The sequence below is a fragment of the Giraffa tippelskirchi genome, chromosome 4 (genome assembly GCF_054371585.1).
Source record: "Giraffa tippelskirchi isolate mGirTip1 chromosome 4, T2T-mGirTip1v1.2.pri, whole genome shotgun sequence".
In the NCBI taxonomy this organism is placed as follows: domain Eukaryota; kingdom Metazoa; phylum Chordata; class Mammalia; order Artiodactyla; family Giraffidae; genus Giraffa; species Giraffa tippelskirchi.
Genome location: NC_137278.1, coordinates 494,728 through 513,742, shown reverse-complemented (window position 1 = coordinate 513,742; position 19,015 = coordinate 494,728). Strand labels below are relative to the sequence as shown.

At 51.4% G+C, this 19,015-nt stretch overlaps 1 protein-coding gene across 30 annotated transcripts in view; it reads left to right on the top strand.

The window, feature by feature from the left end:
- EHMT1 (euchromatic histone lysine methyltransferase 1) overlaps window positions 1-19,015 on the top strand; it is a 106,773-nt gene that overhangs the window by 4,385 nt on the left and 83,373 nt on the right. For 2 of the 30 annotated variants that reach the window (XM_081593210.1, XM_081593207.1), the window contains exon 2: window positions 1,469-1,529. The exons of 26 other annotated variants lie outside the window; for them this stretch is intronic. In XM_081593210.1, coding sequence (XP_081449336.1) covers window positions 1,469-1,529 — 61 coding nt within the window. Of the gene's footprint in view, window positions 1-1,468; window positions 1,964-19,015 lie in introns of all 30 variants that reach the window. 2 more of the 30 variants (XM_081593213.1, XM_081593212.1) reach the window with 1 other exon arrangement.

Sequence of the window (19,015 nt, the reverse complement as noted above, 5' to 3'; positions counted from 1 at the left end):
GCCATGTTTTGTGTAGCGGTTCCAAGTGTTTCCTAGGTGGAGCGCGTGTTTCTCTTTCCTGTTCTTGTCTTTGGCTGATCTTTGGTAAGAGAAGGAGTGGAGAGTCTGTTCTGGATCCAGCAATCAGAAATATTTACAGTAAATACTGAGAACTTTCACCCATGCTAACAGCACAGCTATCCTGTGGGAGGGGCTGCCCGTCTCAGATCTTCCTGTGTAGGCTGTGGTTCTGGATCATCATAGAGGTTGGGAAGGGCAGTACACGTACCCCAGCCCTGAGGCCCAGAAGGACATCTGTGGGTAGCTTAGCTGTTGGAGACCCCACACGTGGTCAGTGCTACATTTGGGCCAGAGCCCCGCTTCCTGCCTTTGCTTCCCGTTGTATCACAAAACTGGTTTGTATATTTGACCACATTTTAATTGAGTTCGTCTTCTAGAATAATTTAGCTTACGGGAACCATATTTTGGGCTCTCCTCTTTAGGAACTTTATGTTCTCTGACATTCATTGGCCTATCCTTGTGTGATGGATGCTGTTATCTTGGTGAGTGGGTGGTTTGGTTCCAGTTGGCCTCGCTCCCCAGCAGACCACACAGGGAGTGGTGAGTGGAGCCCAGTTGTTCAGGCTTTACAGGTGTGCTGCAGAGGGCATCAGGTCCAGAGCTGCCCACCTACTGCCCCACTTCACTTCACTTCTGGTACTTTCGTTTATTAAAACAGAAAAAACTCTTCAGCGGTTTTGGATTTTAAAGAACAAAAATTGAAGTGGTTCTTTTAACTCTTCGAAGGTGGCATTTCCTATATATGTCACTTTGCCACTAACAACGGTCAGTTGATATTTTACTTTGGAACAGTTTTTGGACTGCCTTCTGCATCCCACTTTTAACAGATTTGTAAGTTCTGATCAGGGTGTGTTTAAAGTGCTGTTTCTAAGGGGTCTGTAGGCAGTGTTGAGCCCCTTGTGTTTATGAGGTGCTAGTGTAGATACTGTGTAAGAGGATATGCAAGTTTATGAGGCTGGTGTCTGATTTCACAAAATTTAAGAGTGTAATAGAGCAAATACCAAGCAGGAAATGAGATGGAATCAGTTGAGAGTAAACAAGAAAAGGCCTGGCTGCGGTGCTGACTGCTGCAGGCAGACTTGTGACGGGAAAGCTCCTTGAGGAGGATGAGTTCGCCTAAGGTCCTAAGGAGGTGAGACGTGAAATGAAAGGGCAAAGTTCAGTTGTACATTTCAGAAGGAAAAAAAAAATTAGGCATTTTAGCAAAGTTAGAAAAATACCGCTGTAATGGCAGAAAGCAAAGAGGAACTAAAGAACCTCTTGATGAGGGTGAAGGAGGAGAGTGAAAGAGCCGGCTTAAAACTAAACATTAAAAACACTAAGACCATGGCATCCGGCCCTATTACTTCATTGCAAATAGAAGGGGAAAAGGTGGAAGTAGTGACAAATTTCCTCTTCTTGCGCTCAGAATCATTGCGGACGGTGACTGCAGTCATGAAATCAGAAGACGATTGCTTCCTGGCAGGAAAGTGATGACAAACCTAGACAGTGAGTTGGAAGCAGAGACGTTGCTCTGCCGACAACGGTTGGTATAGTCAAGGCCATGGCCTTCTCAGGGGTCATGTACGTTTGTGAGAGCTGGGCTGTAACGAAGGCAGAACGCCAAAGAATTGATGCCTTTGAACTGTGGTGCTGGAGAAGACTTCTGAAAGCCTCTTGGACAGCAAGGAGATCAAACCAGTCAATCTTAAGGGAAATCAACCCTGACTACTCACTGAAAGGACTGATGCTGAAGCTGAAGCTCCAGTATTGTGGTCATCTGATGGGAACAGCTCACCCATTGGAAAAGTCCCTGACGCTGGGAAAGATGGAGGGCGGAAGGAGAAGAGGGTGTCAGAGGATGAGATGGCTGGATGGCACCACTGATGCAATGGACATGAACTTGGGCAAACTTCAGGAGATGGTGAGGGACAGGGAGGCCTGGCGTGCTGCAGTCCATGGGGTTGCAAAAAGTCTGACATGACTGGGCAGCTCAGAAACAATAGCAGCTACAACAAAAGTTGAAACCTAGAAACAGAAGAATGCCGAATATTTGTCATCTGTTTATTTCTGATCTGAGCGTGCAAGTTTGTGCCTCGAGGGGTGGTAATCAGTGAGTGTGTTGTGTGCACTTTTCTTTCACAGACCATCTCATGGGCTCGTGTCTTTTAATGTTTTCAGTAGCCAGGTGGTGTTTACTTTATAGACATCCCAGCTTCCTCGGTTAGGAGCTGGGTGAATCTGCAGCCTTTGTACACGGTGACATTACTGGTCAGAAGGGGCGAGCGGCATGAGCTGAAGCTGGATGGGCGGGGGCTGGGCCATCGAGGACCCTGGCCGCTGTGTGAAGAGTGGCCGGGAGAGAGCTGGCGGGGAGCAGGGGGCCAGTCAGCACGCTTGGCCCCGTGGCAGGTGGAGTCCAGGCACACGGGTTTGAGTTTGTTTTGAGTAGATGCGTTAGTTTCACGGTTCAGATTCTAGAAGCGTGGAGTGAGGCATCCCCCTCTCTGTCCCCCAGGCACTCGGCTCTTCTCTTGGCAGGTGACCGGCATTGTGGTCCCTGTGTATACAGGCACACGCACGTGTAGATACGGAAGAACGTCTGTTGTGGGCCTTTTTCTAACCTACTCGGATGTAGACATGGTGGTCAGACACACCCCATGTTCCTGTCCCCCAGGTCAGCTGTTGTCTCCTCATGACCACCCCCCAGGCCATCCTTAAGTATTTTTAAGTGGTTCTTAGATATATTTCATATGTGACTATTTCAGAGAGTGTAAGTATTTCTTTCAGTCAGTAGATATTCAGTCCCTGTTCAGATTTCTTATTTCAAGTTAGGGACAAAATATGGTCTCTTCCTTGCTCTTGATAGACATCTGTTAATTCTCAGTGCATTGATTTCCATGTCGCTATTTTTCTCTTGCAGTTAAGTTTTGAAGAGATTGGTTTGTGTGTCCCAAAGTTTCCCATCCCGTTACTTGTGCTGGTTCCACTCTTGTGATGTGGCCTCACACGCCCCTCTGTGCCCTGTGCTCCCTGCCCCTGAGGCCTCGGGTCTGGAGCTGCGGCCTCCCCGCACGATAGCCGCTCGCCGCGCGCGGCTCCTCGGCAGGTGAGACGTGTTGCTGTGCGGGGAGCCCGCTGGAGCTGCGGCCTCCCCGCACGATAGCCGCTCGCCGCGCGCGGCTCCTCGGCAGGTGAGACGTTGCTGTGCGGGGAGCCCGCTGCAGGTGGAGTGCGTGCTGGATTCCCAAGGCTCGCTGCGAGGGAGGCGGAGCGTCACACGAACACTTGAAGCTCATTGTCCGCGTGTTGAAGTACATACTTTGGGTACGTTAGGTTAAATAACATTTATTACAGATTATTTGTGTTTCTATTTCCTTTTCTTTTCTGGCCATGGTGTGGCATGTGGGATCTAGTTCTCTGAGCAGGGATCGAACCTGGGCTCCCTGCATTAAGAGTGCAGAGTCTTAGCCGCTGGACCACCAGGGAAGTCCTGCAGGTTTGTCTTTCTAAAAAATTAAGCAAAAATATGTCATTACTGGTGTTAAGCTTTTTCTCAGACATAGTAACTCTTGCTTACTGTTAAGCAAGAGTGGTGTCAGCAGTCGTTGCTGTTCATTGCTGAGAATCGTTAGCTCATTAGGTTGCGGAATGGCAGGCTGTATTTATTAGCCGGAACACTTGTACAGAGGAAGACTGTTCAGTGACCGTGAAGTACACTCACATGGGCAAGGAGGTGTAGGTTCTTGACACTGTTTGGACTGACACCCGGTAGCCTGCTGGTGAGTGTTTCCCTAAGAAAGACCGGAGAGCTCTCTGTCCTGTGTGGTGTGACCGTTGTGTGCTAAGCAGGTTGTGGAGAGATTCCTCTCCTTGTGTCCTGTGTGGTGTGACCGTTGTGTGCTAAGCAGGTTGTGGAGAGATTCCTCTCCTTGGAGTGTAGGCCCTCTCTTCCCGTCAGATTCCAAGGCTGGCATTCAGACTTAGAGCGTCGTGGTTGCTTCCTCGTCCTTGCTGTTTGCTTGTGTTTTGTGAACTCCTTGAACACTAGGGTGAAACAAAATGCCAGTGGTCATGTGGCCGAGTGAATGGTCAGGAGTTCCCCCACCTCTGGCTCAGCCTGCCCTTCTGTTTCCTTCTCGTAGAAATGGTCTGCTCAGGTCTGTCGTTATGGTTCCGTACTGTCTGTCTCTATATCTTTATCAGATTCAGCAGCAATAAGACATTTGACCAAAGCCTGAAGACTGGTTTGGAGAAGGTGCTAATGTCTGACATACATATAGAGACGCGCACACTTCATGTGTCTAATGTCATGCGTGTCGCTAACCCTTGATCAAGCAGGGACGTTACCAGAACCGCAGACGCCCCCTGGGCCCTGGCGGCCTGCCCCGTACTTGCCCAGAGCCTGCTGTCGCCCTGACTCCGTGCTTGGGGTGAGGGGCGTGGGGCAGGGTGCATGCCTGCCCGCGTTCGGTCGGCGCTGCGCCTCGAGGCCTCGTCTGTGCCTGGGGCCCTGGGTCGCTTGCTCTCCCATCTCTGTACTGTCTGCTGTCTTCAGTCCTGGGCCTTTGCCGCTGAGCGGTCTCCAGTCTGGGGCGTTGAGCTGAGGTGGTGTGGACAGCTTTGAGCGCTGGTGCATGTTTCTGTGGGGTGTGGCCGGGACTGGGGGTGTCGAGTCACAGACGCACGCACGTACCCAGGGGGTCGTACCCCCAGGACGGGTGTGAGGAAGCGCTGGTGGTGCTCAGTCCTCGGGACACTCGATGCTGTTTGTCTTTCTAGCCGTCCTGCTAGGTGTGTGGCGTGTCCAGCTGTGGTTTAATTTGCATTTCCCTGATGACTGTTGATGTTAAGCATTAGTATGCTTTTTTATAGAAATGTTGATTTGTTTCTTTTTGGCTGCGCTGGCTCCTTGTTGCTACGCGTGGGCTCTGTCCAGTTGCAGAGCACGGGGGCTTCTCTGGCTGTGCTGTGAGGGCGTCTTGCTGCGGGAGCCTCTCTGTTGAGAAGCACGGGCTCCAGGGTGTGCGGCCTTAGCTTCTCCTTAGCACGTGGAACCTTCCCGGACCAGGGATCGGACCCGTGTCCCTCCTTTGGCAGGCGGTCTCTTAGCCACTGCACCACCAGGATGGTCCTGGTGCCGGTATGCTTTTTAGTTATGTTGTTTAGACACTTTTGGAATGTGCCTATGTAAATATTTTTTCTGCTGGGGGCGTATTTTATTCCTTTATATGGTAAATAATATTCCATTGTAGGAATATCCTGTGTTTTGTTTATGCATTTACCAGTTGCTCCCATTTTTTCGCTATGATGACTAGCACTGCTGTGAACAGCCATGAACAAATGTCTGTAGGGATGGATGTGTCCATTCTCTTGGGTGTCTGTTGAGGAGCAGAATTGCTGGGCACGGGGCAGCTCTGTGGTTGGGACCTGCTCGCCTGTGTTGCGTGGCAGCCGCAGCGTCTCCCATCCCTGTGAGCAGCGTGGGAGATGCCCCGCTCCTCCACGCGCTTGCAGACACTTGTCGTGGACGGTCTTGATCACGGCCGGTCCGTTGGGTTTGCTGGGGTGTCTCATGGTGGTGCTGATTTGGATTTCCCTGTTTGTGTTATCTTCCTCATAGAAATGTCTGCAGAAATCCTTTGCCCACTTCAATTAGATTGTTTCTGCGGTGAGTTGTAAACATTTTCTGTGTATTGAAGATGACAGATACAAATCTCTTACTGATGTATGATTAGGAAACATTTTCCTCCATTTTGTAGGTATCTTTTCAGTTTCTTGTTAGTGTTCTTTTTGAAAAATGTTTATTTTTGGATGTGCTGGGTCTCTGGTGCAGCTCCAGGGCTTTCCCTAGTGTAGTGAGCGGGGACGTCTCTCTGGGGCAGCGTGTGGACTTTCCACTGCAGTGGCTTCTCTCGCTGCGGAGCACAGGCTGTGGGCATGTGGGCTCAGCAGTGTGACTCATGGGTTTAGTTCCCCTTGGCATATGGAATCTTCCAGGACCAGGGACCAAAGCCACGTGTTCTGCATTGGCAGGCGGACTCCTAATACTGGATCACCAGGGAAGTCCCTTGATAGGGTTCTTTGAAGCGCAAATGTTTTTGATTTTGATGAAGATCAATTTGTCTATTTCCTTCTTTTGTTGTTTCTTTTTTTGGTGTCATATCTAAGAGTCCATTGCCAAATCCATTGTTAAGAAGTTAGCACTGTGTTTTCCTCTGAGTTTTATATTATAGTTTTAATTCGTAAATTTTGGTCTGGGATCCATTTTGACTTACATTTTGTGTATGGTGTGAGGTAGCGTGTCCAACCTTATTCTTTGCTAGTGGAGATGTAGTTGTCCTAGAACCATTGGTTGAAATCCTCCCTCCAGGATTGTCTGGACACCTTTGCTATAAATCGATGGACCATAGATGCTGGGACTCGTTTCTGGACTCTGAGTTGTTGTATGTTGGTTTGTATGTCTGTCCTTATGTCAGTACCACACCGTCTTGAATACTGTACCCTGGAAGTGTGGGTCCACCAGCTTTGTTCTTGCTCCTCTGGGTCCCTTACAATTCCATGTGAGTTTTAGGGTTAGCTTGTCCACAGATGCAGAAAGCCTTCCGTGATTTTTGTAGGGATTGCCTTGATTTTGTGGTTCATGTTAGGGAGTATTACCGTCGTAATAATACTTAGTCTAATAGTCCATGAACACAGGGTGTCTTTCCATCTGTTTAGGTCTTTATGTTCTTTCCGTCTTTTTTTTTTTTTTGCCTCAGGTTAGCTAAATTTATGTCAGTTTTGTTATCTCTTCAAAGAATCAGCTTTTGGCTTTGATGACAGTCTCTGATTTTCTTCTCTCGTTTTTTTGGGGGGAGGTGGGCGGTTGCTGCACAGCGTGTGGGATGCTAGCTCTCCAGCCAGGGACCGAAGCTGTGTCCTGGACAGGGGAAGCTCAGGGGCCCGACCAGTGGACCGCCAGGAGCCCAGTCTGTTTTTCTAGTCTCTATTTTTAAAGTTTCATTCTAACCTTTGTTATTTCTTCTGCTTCTTTTGGGTTTAGTTTGCACTGTGTGGGACTGTCTTTGTGTGTAAAATGTGAGGTGTAGGGTCAGGAGTCATCATCTCCTGTGTGGCTGTGCACTTGAGCAGTGTCGTTTACTGGAAAGACCACCCTTTGCCCCTTGTGCTTCAGGGTCGCTTTGGCAGAAATGAGGAGAAGCACAGACGTGAGGCTCTCGACGACTCTCCCGTAGTAACTCCTTACTGCCTTCTGCCATGGTCACCTCTTCAGGGTTGAAAGTGTGTTTCCCCCGGCGCAGGCTGGGTCCCCCCATGTCACGGGGCGCAGAGGCAGGGAAGGTGGATGGGCAGCTCACAGCCCAACCTGGATGGCATTGTGGATGTTCGCCCCAGAAGTTAGGCCCTGTGTTGTGTGGGGATGGTGGGCTGTTTGCCAGGCAGCTGGCGGCCACCTCAGCGGCGCCCTGACCGCTGACGCACGGCGCAGCTCCCTGGCGTCCACTCCCTGCCACGTGGGACAGTCCTCTCCTCATGGGTTTGTGGTGACTGCACGTGCCGGGCGCCTGGCTCAGAGCAGGTGTGTAGACGATCACACCTCTGGTCTTCCCTTCCACACACGTCGCTTGCTTTCCTGCAGTGTGCAGGGCCCAGTGCTTGGGATGAGGGGTGTTCTGGCGAAGAGACGGCTGTGGGAGAAGCACCCTGGCCTTAGGGTGTCCATAGGAGGGGGCGGTAGGGCTGGGGGGAGGCTGTGGGGTGTGGGGATTTTTGCAGTGAAGGTCTGCTTGCTGGGCCTGGTGGACGGTGGGGCAGCGTGGTCTGTCTCGGGCCGGCAGCGGTGGAATGGCTATTTTCTGGAAGTGAGTCTTGTGTGATCGGGTGGGTCCTGCCATAGGGCCTACAAGGGTCAACTTGGTCGCGTGAACACACTTTGGCCTTTTCGAAAGGCTTTAGTTGGGCTGGAGCAGGGCACACAGTTTGGTGGCGTCTGGCATTGCTTTGCTGGCGTGCGGTATGAACTCAGCCTCTACTGAGGCACGCCATGGGCTTTTTCACTCCGTCCCGACAGCTCTTCCATCAGATGGGGCCACTGTCCCACCTTCTCCACGTCACAGAGAAGTCTTGTCTGTGCTGCTTGCTAGATTCTGTGGAGTTTGGTCAAAGGTCAGTAAACGGTGAGACCTCTTTGAAGGTTGGAGAAGCAATTAAATTCAAGTTTCCTACCCACACACTGTCTTCGCCGCGTGGAGTGGAGGGGGTGCAGCTGGTCCTGTGTGTGCGCGCGCATCGCTGCCTGTGGGGCAGGGCTGGGCCCCCTTGTGTGTGAACGCGCTGTGGCCTTCACAGGGGACAGAAGCCCGGTGCCCCGACCTTGCTGTGCCCGCGTCTGTCTCCTGCGTCTGGCTCTATCTTGGCCCACCGGCCGCGAGCTGTCTGAGCCTCATGCAGAGCGCTCCTGGTACTTACTGCGGTTGGACACAGGCTTCTCCTTTATCCGTATCTGTGATGTTTCTGGTTCTCTTGTTTCAGATCACGTACTTTTGCCCTGTAACGTCTGTGTGGAGGAAACGGGTGGCTCTTGTCTCCTTGTCTCGCTCTTTTCTGGGGCGGAGAAGCTTCTGCCGAGCACCCACTGTGAGAAGCTGGCCGGAGTCTCTGCGCTCACGGAGCCCAGTTGGCGGTGGACGTGGCTGTGACTACAGGGTCACGGGGCCTCCTGCGTGTGCTCGGCCTGGGCTCTTTGTGGGGAGGTGGGGCGGCAGTACCCCTGGGCCCTTGCAGCGGCCTGGGCAGAACCCCCTGTTTGAGGGTACGGTCCAGCCCTGTGGCCACTCCGCTCTCCTGTCCTGTGTGGACCTCTGTGTAGACCGCCTTCCTGCGTCTCGGGTCAGACCTCTCCTCCAGGCGTGTGTCTGTTTCTTTAGGTTTTCTCAGTCATCACTCATCGTGTTGAACTGAGATTTAGGGCTGCCTCCCCTTCCTGGTTCAGGTCCCTGGGTTGGTGTGGTGCTCCCTGTGGCGGCCGGCACCCGAGGGCCGAGCGGCACGGCGGGTGTTCCAGAGGGTCAGGGGGCAGGGGTCATGTCCAGGGGTGCTGGATGCCGGGGTGAGCAAGGACTTTGCTGGGAGGTGTCGTTTGGACAGGACCTGAAAGAATCTGTGTTTGCTGGGCAGAGAGCCAGGGGTCTGAGAGCCTTGAGGGCCAGACCAGGACTGCGTCCAGCCCCCGGTGGGGAGGCTCCCTGTCCCTGGAAGTGTGGTGGAGGCCGAGGCACCCGAGGGTCTCATGAGGTCCCTGTGCTCTGGAGCTGGGAACTCAGCAGGACGGCGGAGTGAGGGGAGAACACCCCTGACCTCTCCCACTGCCCAGGGGAAGGCAGGGACCCTTCCGTCCCCCCTGAGGCTTCAGGGACTGGTCAGCAGACGGGAGGACGGACGGAGGCAGGCTGGGCGTTGTGGGCCAGGTCTGTCCACTGGCCTCGTGTCTTAGGGTGGAGTCTGAAGTGTGGAACACTGCCCGTCTGCTGTGTGAACACGCTGTGGGTGTCACAGGGGACAGAAGCTACCCTGTAGCGTTGATGCTGTAAGGACTGCCTTGTCCTGATTTGTTTTAACTTACGAGCAGTTAATCAATGAGTGCAGACTCTTGGGTGCTCCAGTGGAGGTAGAACTTTTTGGCGTGGATTTTAAGATCGAGGTCAGAACTTCTAGACCCTGACATTCAGGAACGAGTGTGAGCTGTTTGTGAACGTGTTGAGGGAGTCAGCAAACTCGCTGCCCTCGTGGGCTTGCGTGCGTTCTCCCTGGAGGGCTGCTGGTGCGCTCTTGCTTCGTGCACTTTGCCACACCCAGGCTGTTAACACTTTGCAGGCAGCGCTGCCATCAGTTCGCTCCAGTGTGGACGGCACATGAGGCGCTTAGCGCTTGTGGGCAGCGGGCCCTTCCCTGTAGCGGCAGATGTGAGCACGGGATGGGGCTCGTTGTTCACCGTCCTGAAGGCCTTCGGGAGCCGGATGTTCTCTGGAAGGGCCTTGGAGCACAGAGACGCGGGGAGGCCGGGTGAGGCCTCGTGCTCTGGGGGACGGGCAGTCCCGGGGGCACTGGGGCGGGTGGGGGTGAGGGGCGCGGCACAGCCAGGAGACGCTGGAGGCGGCTGGTGAGCGGTGGGGCTCAGGCGAGGGTGGGAACAGCTGAAGTGCTAAGAATAGGCCCGACTGTGTGCGTCTGAAAGAAGAGCAAGAAGGGAGGTGTGGAGGGAGCGAGCACCCGCGGGAGCCCAGTTGTCATTTCTCGAGACGGGAGGGCCAGGTGCCTGGTGGGCTTTGAGAGGGGGAGGTCGGGCGGGGGACGGCGGTCCACGGAGTCCAGGAGCGAGGCCGGCCTGCTGCGGGGAGGGTGGTGGGGCCCAGGCCCCCGGGGCCAGCTGTGGGGCTGGGACGCCAGGGAGGGGGCCAGAGCGGCGCGTGAAGACGGGCAGCCGGGCCGTGGGTGGACGCTCCGAGCGGGCCGCGGTCCCGAGGCGTGCGCTCCGGTCCGCAGTGGTGCAGCTGGAGCGATGCCTGCACGAGGCCGGTGCTGTCGTGCCCTCTGGGTGTTCGGGGACTCCCCCACGTGACTGGGGGTGTTGGAGCCTCTTCTGCCCATGTGGGAAGGTGGTGTGCAGGGCGTCCCAAGGTCAAGAAGAAATTGCAGAGGGTACTTTGGAGATGCCAGTGGGAAGAATCGCCCTCCACCCTGGCCCTGGAACACGCAGAGAAGCTGAGTCACCAGGATGGAGCCGAAGCTGTGTGGTGGTGGAGCTCACGGAGCTGCTGCCGGTGGGCGGGGAGGCCTGCTGACCCCGGCGCCAGCCCCCGCCAGGGGCTCAGGGTGCTCTGCCCTCTGGTCTTGAGAATCCAGCAAGACCAGCAAGACGTTGTGTGTGAATAAGCTGGATGAATTGGGAGCAGTTGGGCGATTATGAGCGTCAGTGGTGTTAGGCCTCTCGTGTAAATGCCTGTGGAAGCTTCTTCCTCGTCCCCCCAGGGCACAGCCCAGCATGGCACGAGGGCCGTGGAGGCGGCTGGCCCACGATGAGAAGCCCGGAGGGATTCTCGTCCTTGTCCCAAGGGCGGTGGCGAGCTTCGGGAGGGGATGGTGTGGTCAGGTGTGCAAGGGGGGAAGGTCTTCCGGCGGCTGTGTGTGGAGGGGCTTGTGGAGCGGCGGTGGGGGCTGCAGTCCTGGGGGGACGGGGAGGCCCCTCCCTGTGAGCTGATTCCATGGGCGGCTGAGGTGGCCGAGGATGGTTCCTGGGCCCCAGGCCTGAGCTGGACGCTGGCTTCCGCTTGAGCACCAGACTGGAGCGTGGTGCCAGGCCGGTTTGTTCCGGAGGTTGGGAAGGTTCCACGAAGGAGAATCAAAGATAATTTGGTAATTGTTTATTTACAAAAGTCAAAATACAGTGTTGAAGGTTGACTGCTTTATTCTGCCTTCCTGGCGATACAGACCTGCCACCCGGAAGAGTGGCCGTTTCGGGCGGGTGTTTTGCTTGCTTGGGTTTAGGGTTGGTTCCCTGCCATCGGGATCTGTTGGAAACGTTCATCTGCTGATGCTGGACTTGATCAAAGATCAGTTTTCTGTTCCTCACCTTTGAAAATGTCTCCATGCTGATAGGTTTTGCCAAATGCCAGAATCAGTCCAGAAACATGATTTTTTTGAACTTACGGTATTATTTGTAGACCATAAACTTCACATTTGTGAAGTGTACTGTTTAGTATTTTTTCCCTGCTTTTTGCAGCTGTCACTACCGATTCCAGAACACTCTTGTCACCCTGAAAAGAAACCCCGTACCCGTTAGCTGTCACTCCCTGTTGCCTCCCCACCGTCCCTGGCAGCCGCCGCTCTCCTGCCTGCGCTCGTGGGTTTGCCCGCTCTGGGCATCTCGTGCAAATGCGATCATAGGTGTTTGTGTTTGTCTCTCAGTCATGCCCGACTCTGCGACCCCACGGACGGTAGCCTGCCAGGCTCCTCTGTCCTTGGGGATTCTCCAGGCGAGAACATTGGAGTGGGTTGTCATGCCTTCCTCTAGGGGATCTTCCAACCCAGGGGTCGAACCCAGGTCTCCCACATTGCAGGCGAATTCTTTACTGTCTGAGCCGTCAGGGAAGCCCATGAATACTGGAGTGGGTAGCCTGTCCCTTCTCCAGGGGATCTTGCCGACCCAGGAATTGAACTGGGGTCTCCTACATTGCAGGCAGATTCTTTACTGGCTGAGCCACCGGGGGATTTATAAATGGAATCACAGGTGAGCGCCTCCTGTGCCTGCCTTCTCTTGTTCAGCGCGGGGGCGTCTGCGCGGCAGGGTGTGTCAGCCCCGGGCGCTGTCTTGGTTGCCGGGGAAGGTGCGTTGTGTGGACGGAGCACATGCTGTTTCTGTTCTCCAGTAGGTGGGCTTTTGGTTGGATTCCACTTTTGGGCTGCTGTGGATATCTGAGTCCACGTTTCTGTGCGTGGACCTCTTCATTCAGTGCTCTTGGGTGTATCCCTAGTGCTGGAATTGCTGGGTGAGACGGTAACTCTGTGTTGGCCTGTTTGACTGCACTTCTTACATTCCCACCAGCGGTGGGTGAATCCGGCTTTTCCACATCCTTGCCTTCACATCCTGTGCCCACTTTTACTTTGGTTGTCTTTTAATTACTGAGTTGTAAGAGATTGTATGTATTCCGACACAAGTGTCTTACTAGGTAACACGATTTGCAAAAAAAAAATTTTTTTCCATTCTATGGTTGTCTTTCACTTTCTGATTTTTGTTGGTGTCCTTGGAAGCACAAAAGTTTTTAATTTTGACAAGTCCAGTTAAATTTTTTCCTTTGGTTGCTTGAGCTTTTGGCGCCTTGTAATCTATGTCATGCAGTCTGTCTCCTTCTAAGGGTTCTGTGACATGTAGGTCTTTACGCTGAGCTGCTTTTGCTATTCGATACGAGGTCGGAGCACAACTTGATTCTTTTGTGCGTGGCTCTCCAGTTGGTCCGCCACTGTTTATCGATGACTCTTCTTCCCCCATTGAATTGTTAAGGCATCCTTGTTGAAAATCAGTTGACCATAAATGTGAGCGTTTATTTCTAGACTCTCAGATCTATTTTGTATAGTTGTATGTCTGTCCTGCCGGTACCACCTTGTCTTGACTTCTGTAGTCATGTAATAAGTAAAACAAACGGGGAAGTGTGAGTCCTCTAACATAGTTCTTCTTTTTCAAGATCTTTTCAGGCTTATCCAGACTCCTGCTTCCTTGTGAATTTTCGGAGTAGGTTGATACCTGCAGAAGAGCCTTCTGGGGTTGTGATCGGGATTGTGTTGATGTAGATCAGTTTGGGGTGTGTCCCTCTGAAGTCTTCCAATCCATGAATTCGGGTGATGTTTCCATTTGTTTAAGCCTTTAATTTTTTTTTTTATAAAGAGATAATTTTACATATTGACTTGTTTGGCTGTGCTGGGTCTTCCTTGCTGCCGTGGCTTTTCCCTAGCCATGGCGAGCAGCGCTGCCCTGGTTTTGGCGCGCGGACTTCCCGCTGTGGTGGGTGGCTTCTCTTGGTGCGGAGCTCGGGCTCCAGACCTCCGGCTCAGTGGTCGTGGCGCACGGGACTCGTCGCTCTGAGGCATGTGGGGTCTTCAGGACCGGAGAGGGGGCTCGCGTCCCCTTTGTCGGCAGGGGGTTCTTACCCACTGGGCCACAGGGGAGCTCTCCTCTTCCCTTCTTGATTCTAGTGTTTGAGTCTTCTCTCTTTCTTGGTCAGTCTAGTCAGAGGCTTGAGTTAAGTTGAAGTTGCGAGGAAGTAACTTTTGATTTTATTGATTCCTGATTGTTTTTCTGTTCCCTATTTTATTTTCACTCTAGTCTTTATTTCCTTCCTTTTGCTTGCTTTGGGGTTCGTTTTCTTTTTTCTAGTTTCTTAAGGTGGAAGCTGAGGATCTTGGCATGAGTTCTTTTCTGATACAGGGGTTTAAAACTGTACCATTTCCCTCAAAGTGTTTCTTTCCTGTGTTATTGGGTTGACTTATGTTTCCTCAAAAGGTACACTGAAGTTCTGACTTCCCAGTATCTCAGAATGTGACCCTGTTTGGAAGTAGGGTCATAGCAGATGGATTCAGATGAGGCTGGACCTGAGCAGGGTGGGCCCAGGGGTGGGTGTGATTGGTGTCAGCCTCAGAGAGGAGAGCGCCTCGCAAGCACAGCCCTGCCGAGCGAGGAGCGGGCGGAGAGTCCCTGGAGGGAGACGCCTGTCTGGCTGGGGCGCCCAGGCTCGCCGGCAGACCAGAGGCTGGGGATGCTGGGAGGCAGGCCCCGGGAGTCCTCAGCGCCGGCGTGGCCCCGCTGGGCTTCTGGCCTCCAGACCTGTGAGACGATGAGTTTCTCGTGTTCTAACTAACCCAGTCTGTGGTGTTCGGTTATGGCGGCCCTAGGAAACAAGCACGATGCTTCCTGTAAGGTTTGATATGTCGTGTTTTCTTTGACCTGTGGGTTATTTAGAATTGTAGTGTTTAATTTCTCAGTGTTTAGGTATTTCCTGGACTGCCCTGTTTTCTTGATTTCTAGTTCCATTATGGTCAGAGGACGTACTTTAATATCAGTTTGTTTAAATCTGCTGGATTCTTTTTAGTGGCTCAGGTTGTGCTCCGTCCCTCCTCGGACCTGCCTGCACCGTCCAGGTGGCTGTGCCTGGTGTGTCAGGGGGGTGCCCCCCCAGTCTTCTTACCCTTCTTTCCCACCCCCTCTTTTTTTTTTTTTTTTAAGTAATTCTGTCGGTTACTAACAGTAGGGTTTTGGAATTGCCAACTGTTAATTGCTGGCTTTTCTTTTCCTTTCAGTTCGGTCAGGCTTTGCATCACATATTTTGAGACTTTTTTGTTCAGTTCAGTCGCTCAGTTGTGTTCAACTCTTTTCCAACCCCGTGGACTGCAGCAGCCAGGCCTCCCTGCCCACCGCCGACTCCCGGAGCTTTGCTCAAACTTATGTCCAAGTCGGTGATGCCCTCCGACCATCTCATCCTCTGTCGTCCCTTCTCCTCCTGCCTTCAGTCTTTTCCAGCATCAGGGTCTTTTCCATTGAGTCAGTTCTTTGCATCTGGTGACCAAAGTATTGGAGTTTCAGCTTCAGCATCAGTCCTTCCAACGAAATTTCAGGACTGATTTCCTTTAGGGTGGACTGGTTGGATCTTGCACTCCAAGGGACTCTCAAGAGTCTTCTCCAACACCACAGTTCAAAAACATCAATTCTTCGGCGCTCAGCCTTCTTTATGGTCCAACTCTCACAGCCATACATGACCACTGGAAAAACCACAGCTTTGACTATACAGACCTTTGTCGGTAAAGTCATGTCTCTGCTTTTTAAGTATGCCATCTAGGTTGGTCATAGCTTTTCTTACAAGGAGCAAGTGTCTTTTAATTTCATGGCTGCAGTCACCATATGCAGTGATTTTGGAGCCCAAGAAAATAAAGTCTGTCACTTTATTTTTGGAAACAAAATGGAAAGTCTGTTTCCATCGTTTCCCCGTCTATTTGCCATGAAGTGGTGGGACTGGACCAGATGCCATCATCTTAGTTTTCTGAGTGTTGAGTTTCAAGCCAGCTTTTTCACTTTCCTCTTTCACCTTCATCAAGAGGCTCTTTAGTTCTTTTTCGCTTTCTGCCATAAGGGTGGTGTCATCTGCATATCTGAGATTATTGATATTTCTCCCAGCATTCTTGATTCCAGCTTGTGCTTCATCCAGCCCGGCATTTCACATGATGTACTCTGCAGATAAGTTAAATAAGCAGGGTGACAATATACAGCCTTGATGTACTGCTTTCCTGATTTGGAACCAGTCCGTTGTTCCATGTCCGGTTCAAACTGTTGCTTCTTGACCTGCATACAGGTTTCTCAGGAGGCAGGTAAGATGGTGTGGTGTCCCCATCTCTTTAAGAATGTTCCACAGTTGTGGTCCACGTAGTCAAAGGCTTTAGCGTGGTCACTGAAGCAGAAGTAGATGTTTTTCTGGAATTCTCTTGCTTTGTTGTTAGCTATGCATATATTTACGTTGTTATATCTACCTGTTTGTGTGAAATGTCCGTCTTTGTCTCTAGCAGTATTTCTTGTTCTAAAGTCTGTTTTGGGGACTTCCCTGGTGGTCCAGTGGCTAAGACTGTGCTCCCAATGCAGGGGGCCTGGGTTCAGTTTCAGGTCAGGGAACTGGATCCCATGTGCAACAACTAAGATCTGGCACAGCCAAATAAATAAATAAATTAATTAACATTAAAAAAGTCTGTTTTGTTTAATGCCAGTGTAGCCTCTTCAGTTCTCTCGTGGTCTCTGTTGACGTAGTGCACCTTTTTTTCTCTCTTCCACCTTTAATCTCACGGTGTATTTCAGTCTAAGATGTGTAAGCATGCAGTTGGATCATTATTTTTTTAATCCGTTGGATCAGTCTCTGCTTTTTAGTTGGAATATTTAATCCATTTGCATTTATTATAATTACTGAAAAGGCAGGATTTACATTGTTTGGTGTTTGTTTTCTGAATGTCTTACATCTTTTGTTCCTCTTTTGCTCCATTAGTTTCTGTTTTTGTTAGATATTTTCCAGGGTACTATTTTAATTCCCTTATTGTCTGACTATAGTTACTATTCTTTATTTCCCTGAGGATTATTATTTAATGTTTTAACTTATAACAATCTACTTTGTATTATACTAGTGTTATTAAAATAGTATATATCAAAAAATTTGCTCCTAGGGGTATGGTGAACAGATAGTTAGGGAGTTTTGGATCAACGTGTACATGCTGCTGTATTTAAAATGGATAACCAGCAAGGACCTGCTGTACAGCACCTGGAACTCGGCTCCGTAGTGTGTAACAACCTAATTGGGAAAAGAATTTGAAAAAGAAGAAACACATATATATGTCTAACGGAATCACTTTGTTACACAACCGAAACTCATGATATTGTTAATCAACTGCACTCCGATAAAAAATAAGATACAGAAAAAACGTGCTTCCCTGGTGCCTCCGTTGGTAAAGAATCTGCCGTTGGTAAAGAATCTGCCGGCAGTGTGAGACAGCTTGGTTCAGTCCCTGGTTTGGGAAGATGCCCTGGAGAAGGGAATGGTACCCACTTCAGTATTCTGGCCTGGAGAAGTCCATGGACTGGGGTCCCAAAGAGTCGGACACGACTGAGCGACGTCAGACCTTGCATCACTTTCCTCCAGCTGCGTTTCTTCTGTCCTCGTTTTGTTCTCGTCATACACGTTGCATCTTTGTGCACACTTGGTGCAGTTGGCTTTTGAGTCACGTGGGAGAACAAAGAGCTGTCACTTAAAATGCGTGTCTACTGTCCTGAATATTCACCTGTGTGGGTGCCTTTTCTGGTGTTCTTCATTTCTCCCGTGTGGGTTTGTGTTCCTGCCCGAGCCCGTTCATTCGGTGTGAAGGGTTCCTTCCTGTCCCACGTGGGGGGTGTCTGCTGCTGGCAGATGCTCTTTGTTTGCATGCTTTAGTTTCTGTTTCAGTCATGAAGATACTTTGGTGTGTATAGAAGTCTTGGTTGACAGTCTTTTTCTTTCGACACTTTAAAAGTCGTCTGACTGCTCTCTGGCCTTCTTGGTTCTGCTGAGAAGTCCGTGGTCAGCCTTGTGGAGGCCCCTGTAGTGAGTTGTAGTAACTTGCTTCTGTCTTGCTGCATTCAGGGTTCTCTGGCTTGGCTTTCTGTGGTTCGATTTTGTGTCTGAGGATCTCTTTGAGGTTATCTTATTTAGAGTGTGTTGAGCTTCTTGGGATTTTCTGACTTTTCTGATCGTTGTTTTCCTCTGAGTTGTGAGTTTTGTGGTGAGTGCTTTGTCTGTGGTGTGCACTGCCCTCTTTTACCCCGGCTGATGTCTTTGCAAGACGCACACAGCGAGCGATCCAGCGATTGGAGTGCTGCGTTCGGGGTTTGAAGCCACGCCTGTCCTCGTGCTTACCTGACGGATTCAGCTGGCGTGGCGACCATGTGGCTCTCGGCGAGAGGCGTTTGCGTGGTGTTGCTGAGCTCTGCCTGTGGCGTAACGGCAGCCCTAGATGCGTGTGGACATGGGAGCCCGGCTGTGAGCTGCTGTGTATGTGGGGCCTGGATTTGAGTCTCACGTGGTCTTTACTGCATTTAAGAACATGCAGCCACCCTTTTAGGCTCTCCAGAAACAGGCAGTGAGCTGGGGTTTGCCGGCCTCTGATGGAGCCCCTCTGCTTCCAGGGCACCCTGTCTTTTGTCAGAACACTTACTTTGTATTTTGATTATTTTTCTTTATCACTGTTTCAGTGAGGGGACTGTAAACTTTTCGAAGGTGGGTCTTTAGGTTTTCTTGGTTTCCCAATACCTTAACTTTACCTAGCACAATTTTAGGTGATTTCTGTTGTATAACAACAGAAGGAGGTGGAAATGGCCTGTGGATGGATAGATTGAGTGATTTGTTTATATATATGCAAATTTGACCTTGGTGACCAAGGTTGAACCCTAAAGGCCTCCCAGTGTAGTTGGAGCCTGTGTTCAGGCACTTGTTCCTTTGTTGTCGGCGTCTGTGACAGGCGTTTCATGCCGGCTGCGCGGCAGCCTCCGATTGACGGTCAGGTGACAATGGACGTGGTGCCTTGTCTCTGCTGCGGTCCTTGTGCTCTGGTTTCAGAAAGGCCCCCAGGTACACAGCTCTGTTAGGGTTATTGGTTTTAATAGGTTGCTGTTCACGGAGAGAGGAGGTGTGGAAGCAGCCCCGGGGAGGCGTCTGCCCGTCAGCTCCTGCTGCCCGCGGAGACCCAGCTCTCTGACTCCAGGTGGCAGGTGGAGTCTGGGGCGGGCTGGCTTCTGCACTTGCCACCCCCCTCCACGGGCCCCAAGTGATGTTTGAACGTCTGACATTTGTCCACCCCAACTGAGATGTCCTTTACGTGTGAAGTATACATTGGATTTCAGAGCCTTATTGAGACATTTTGT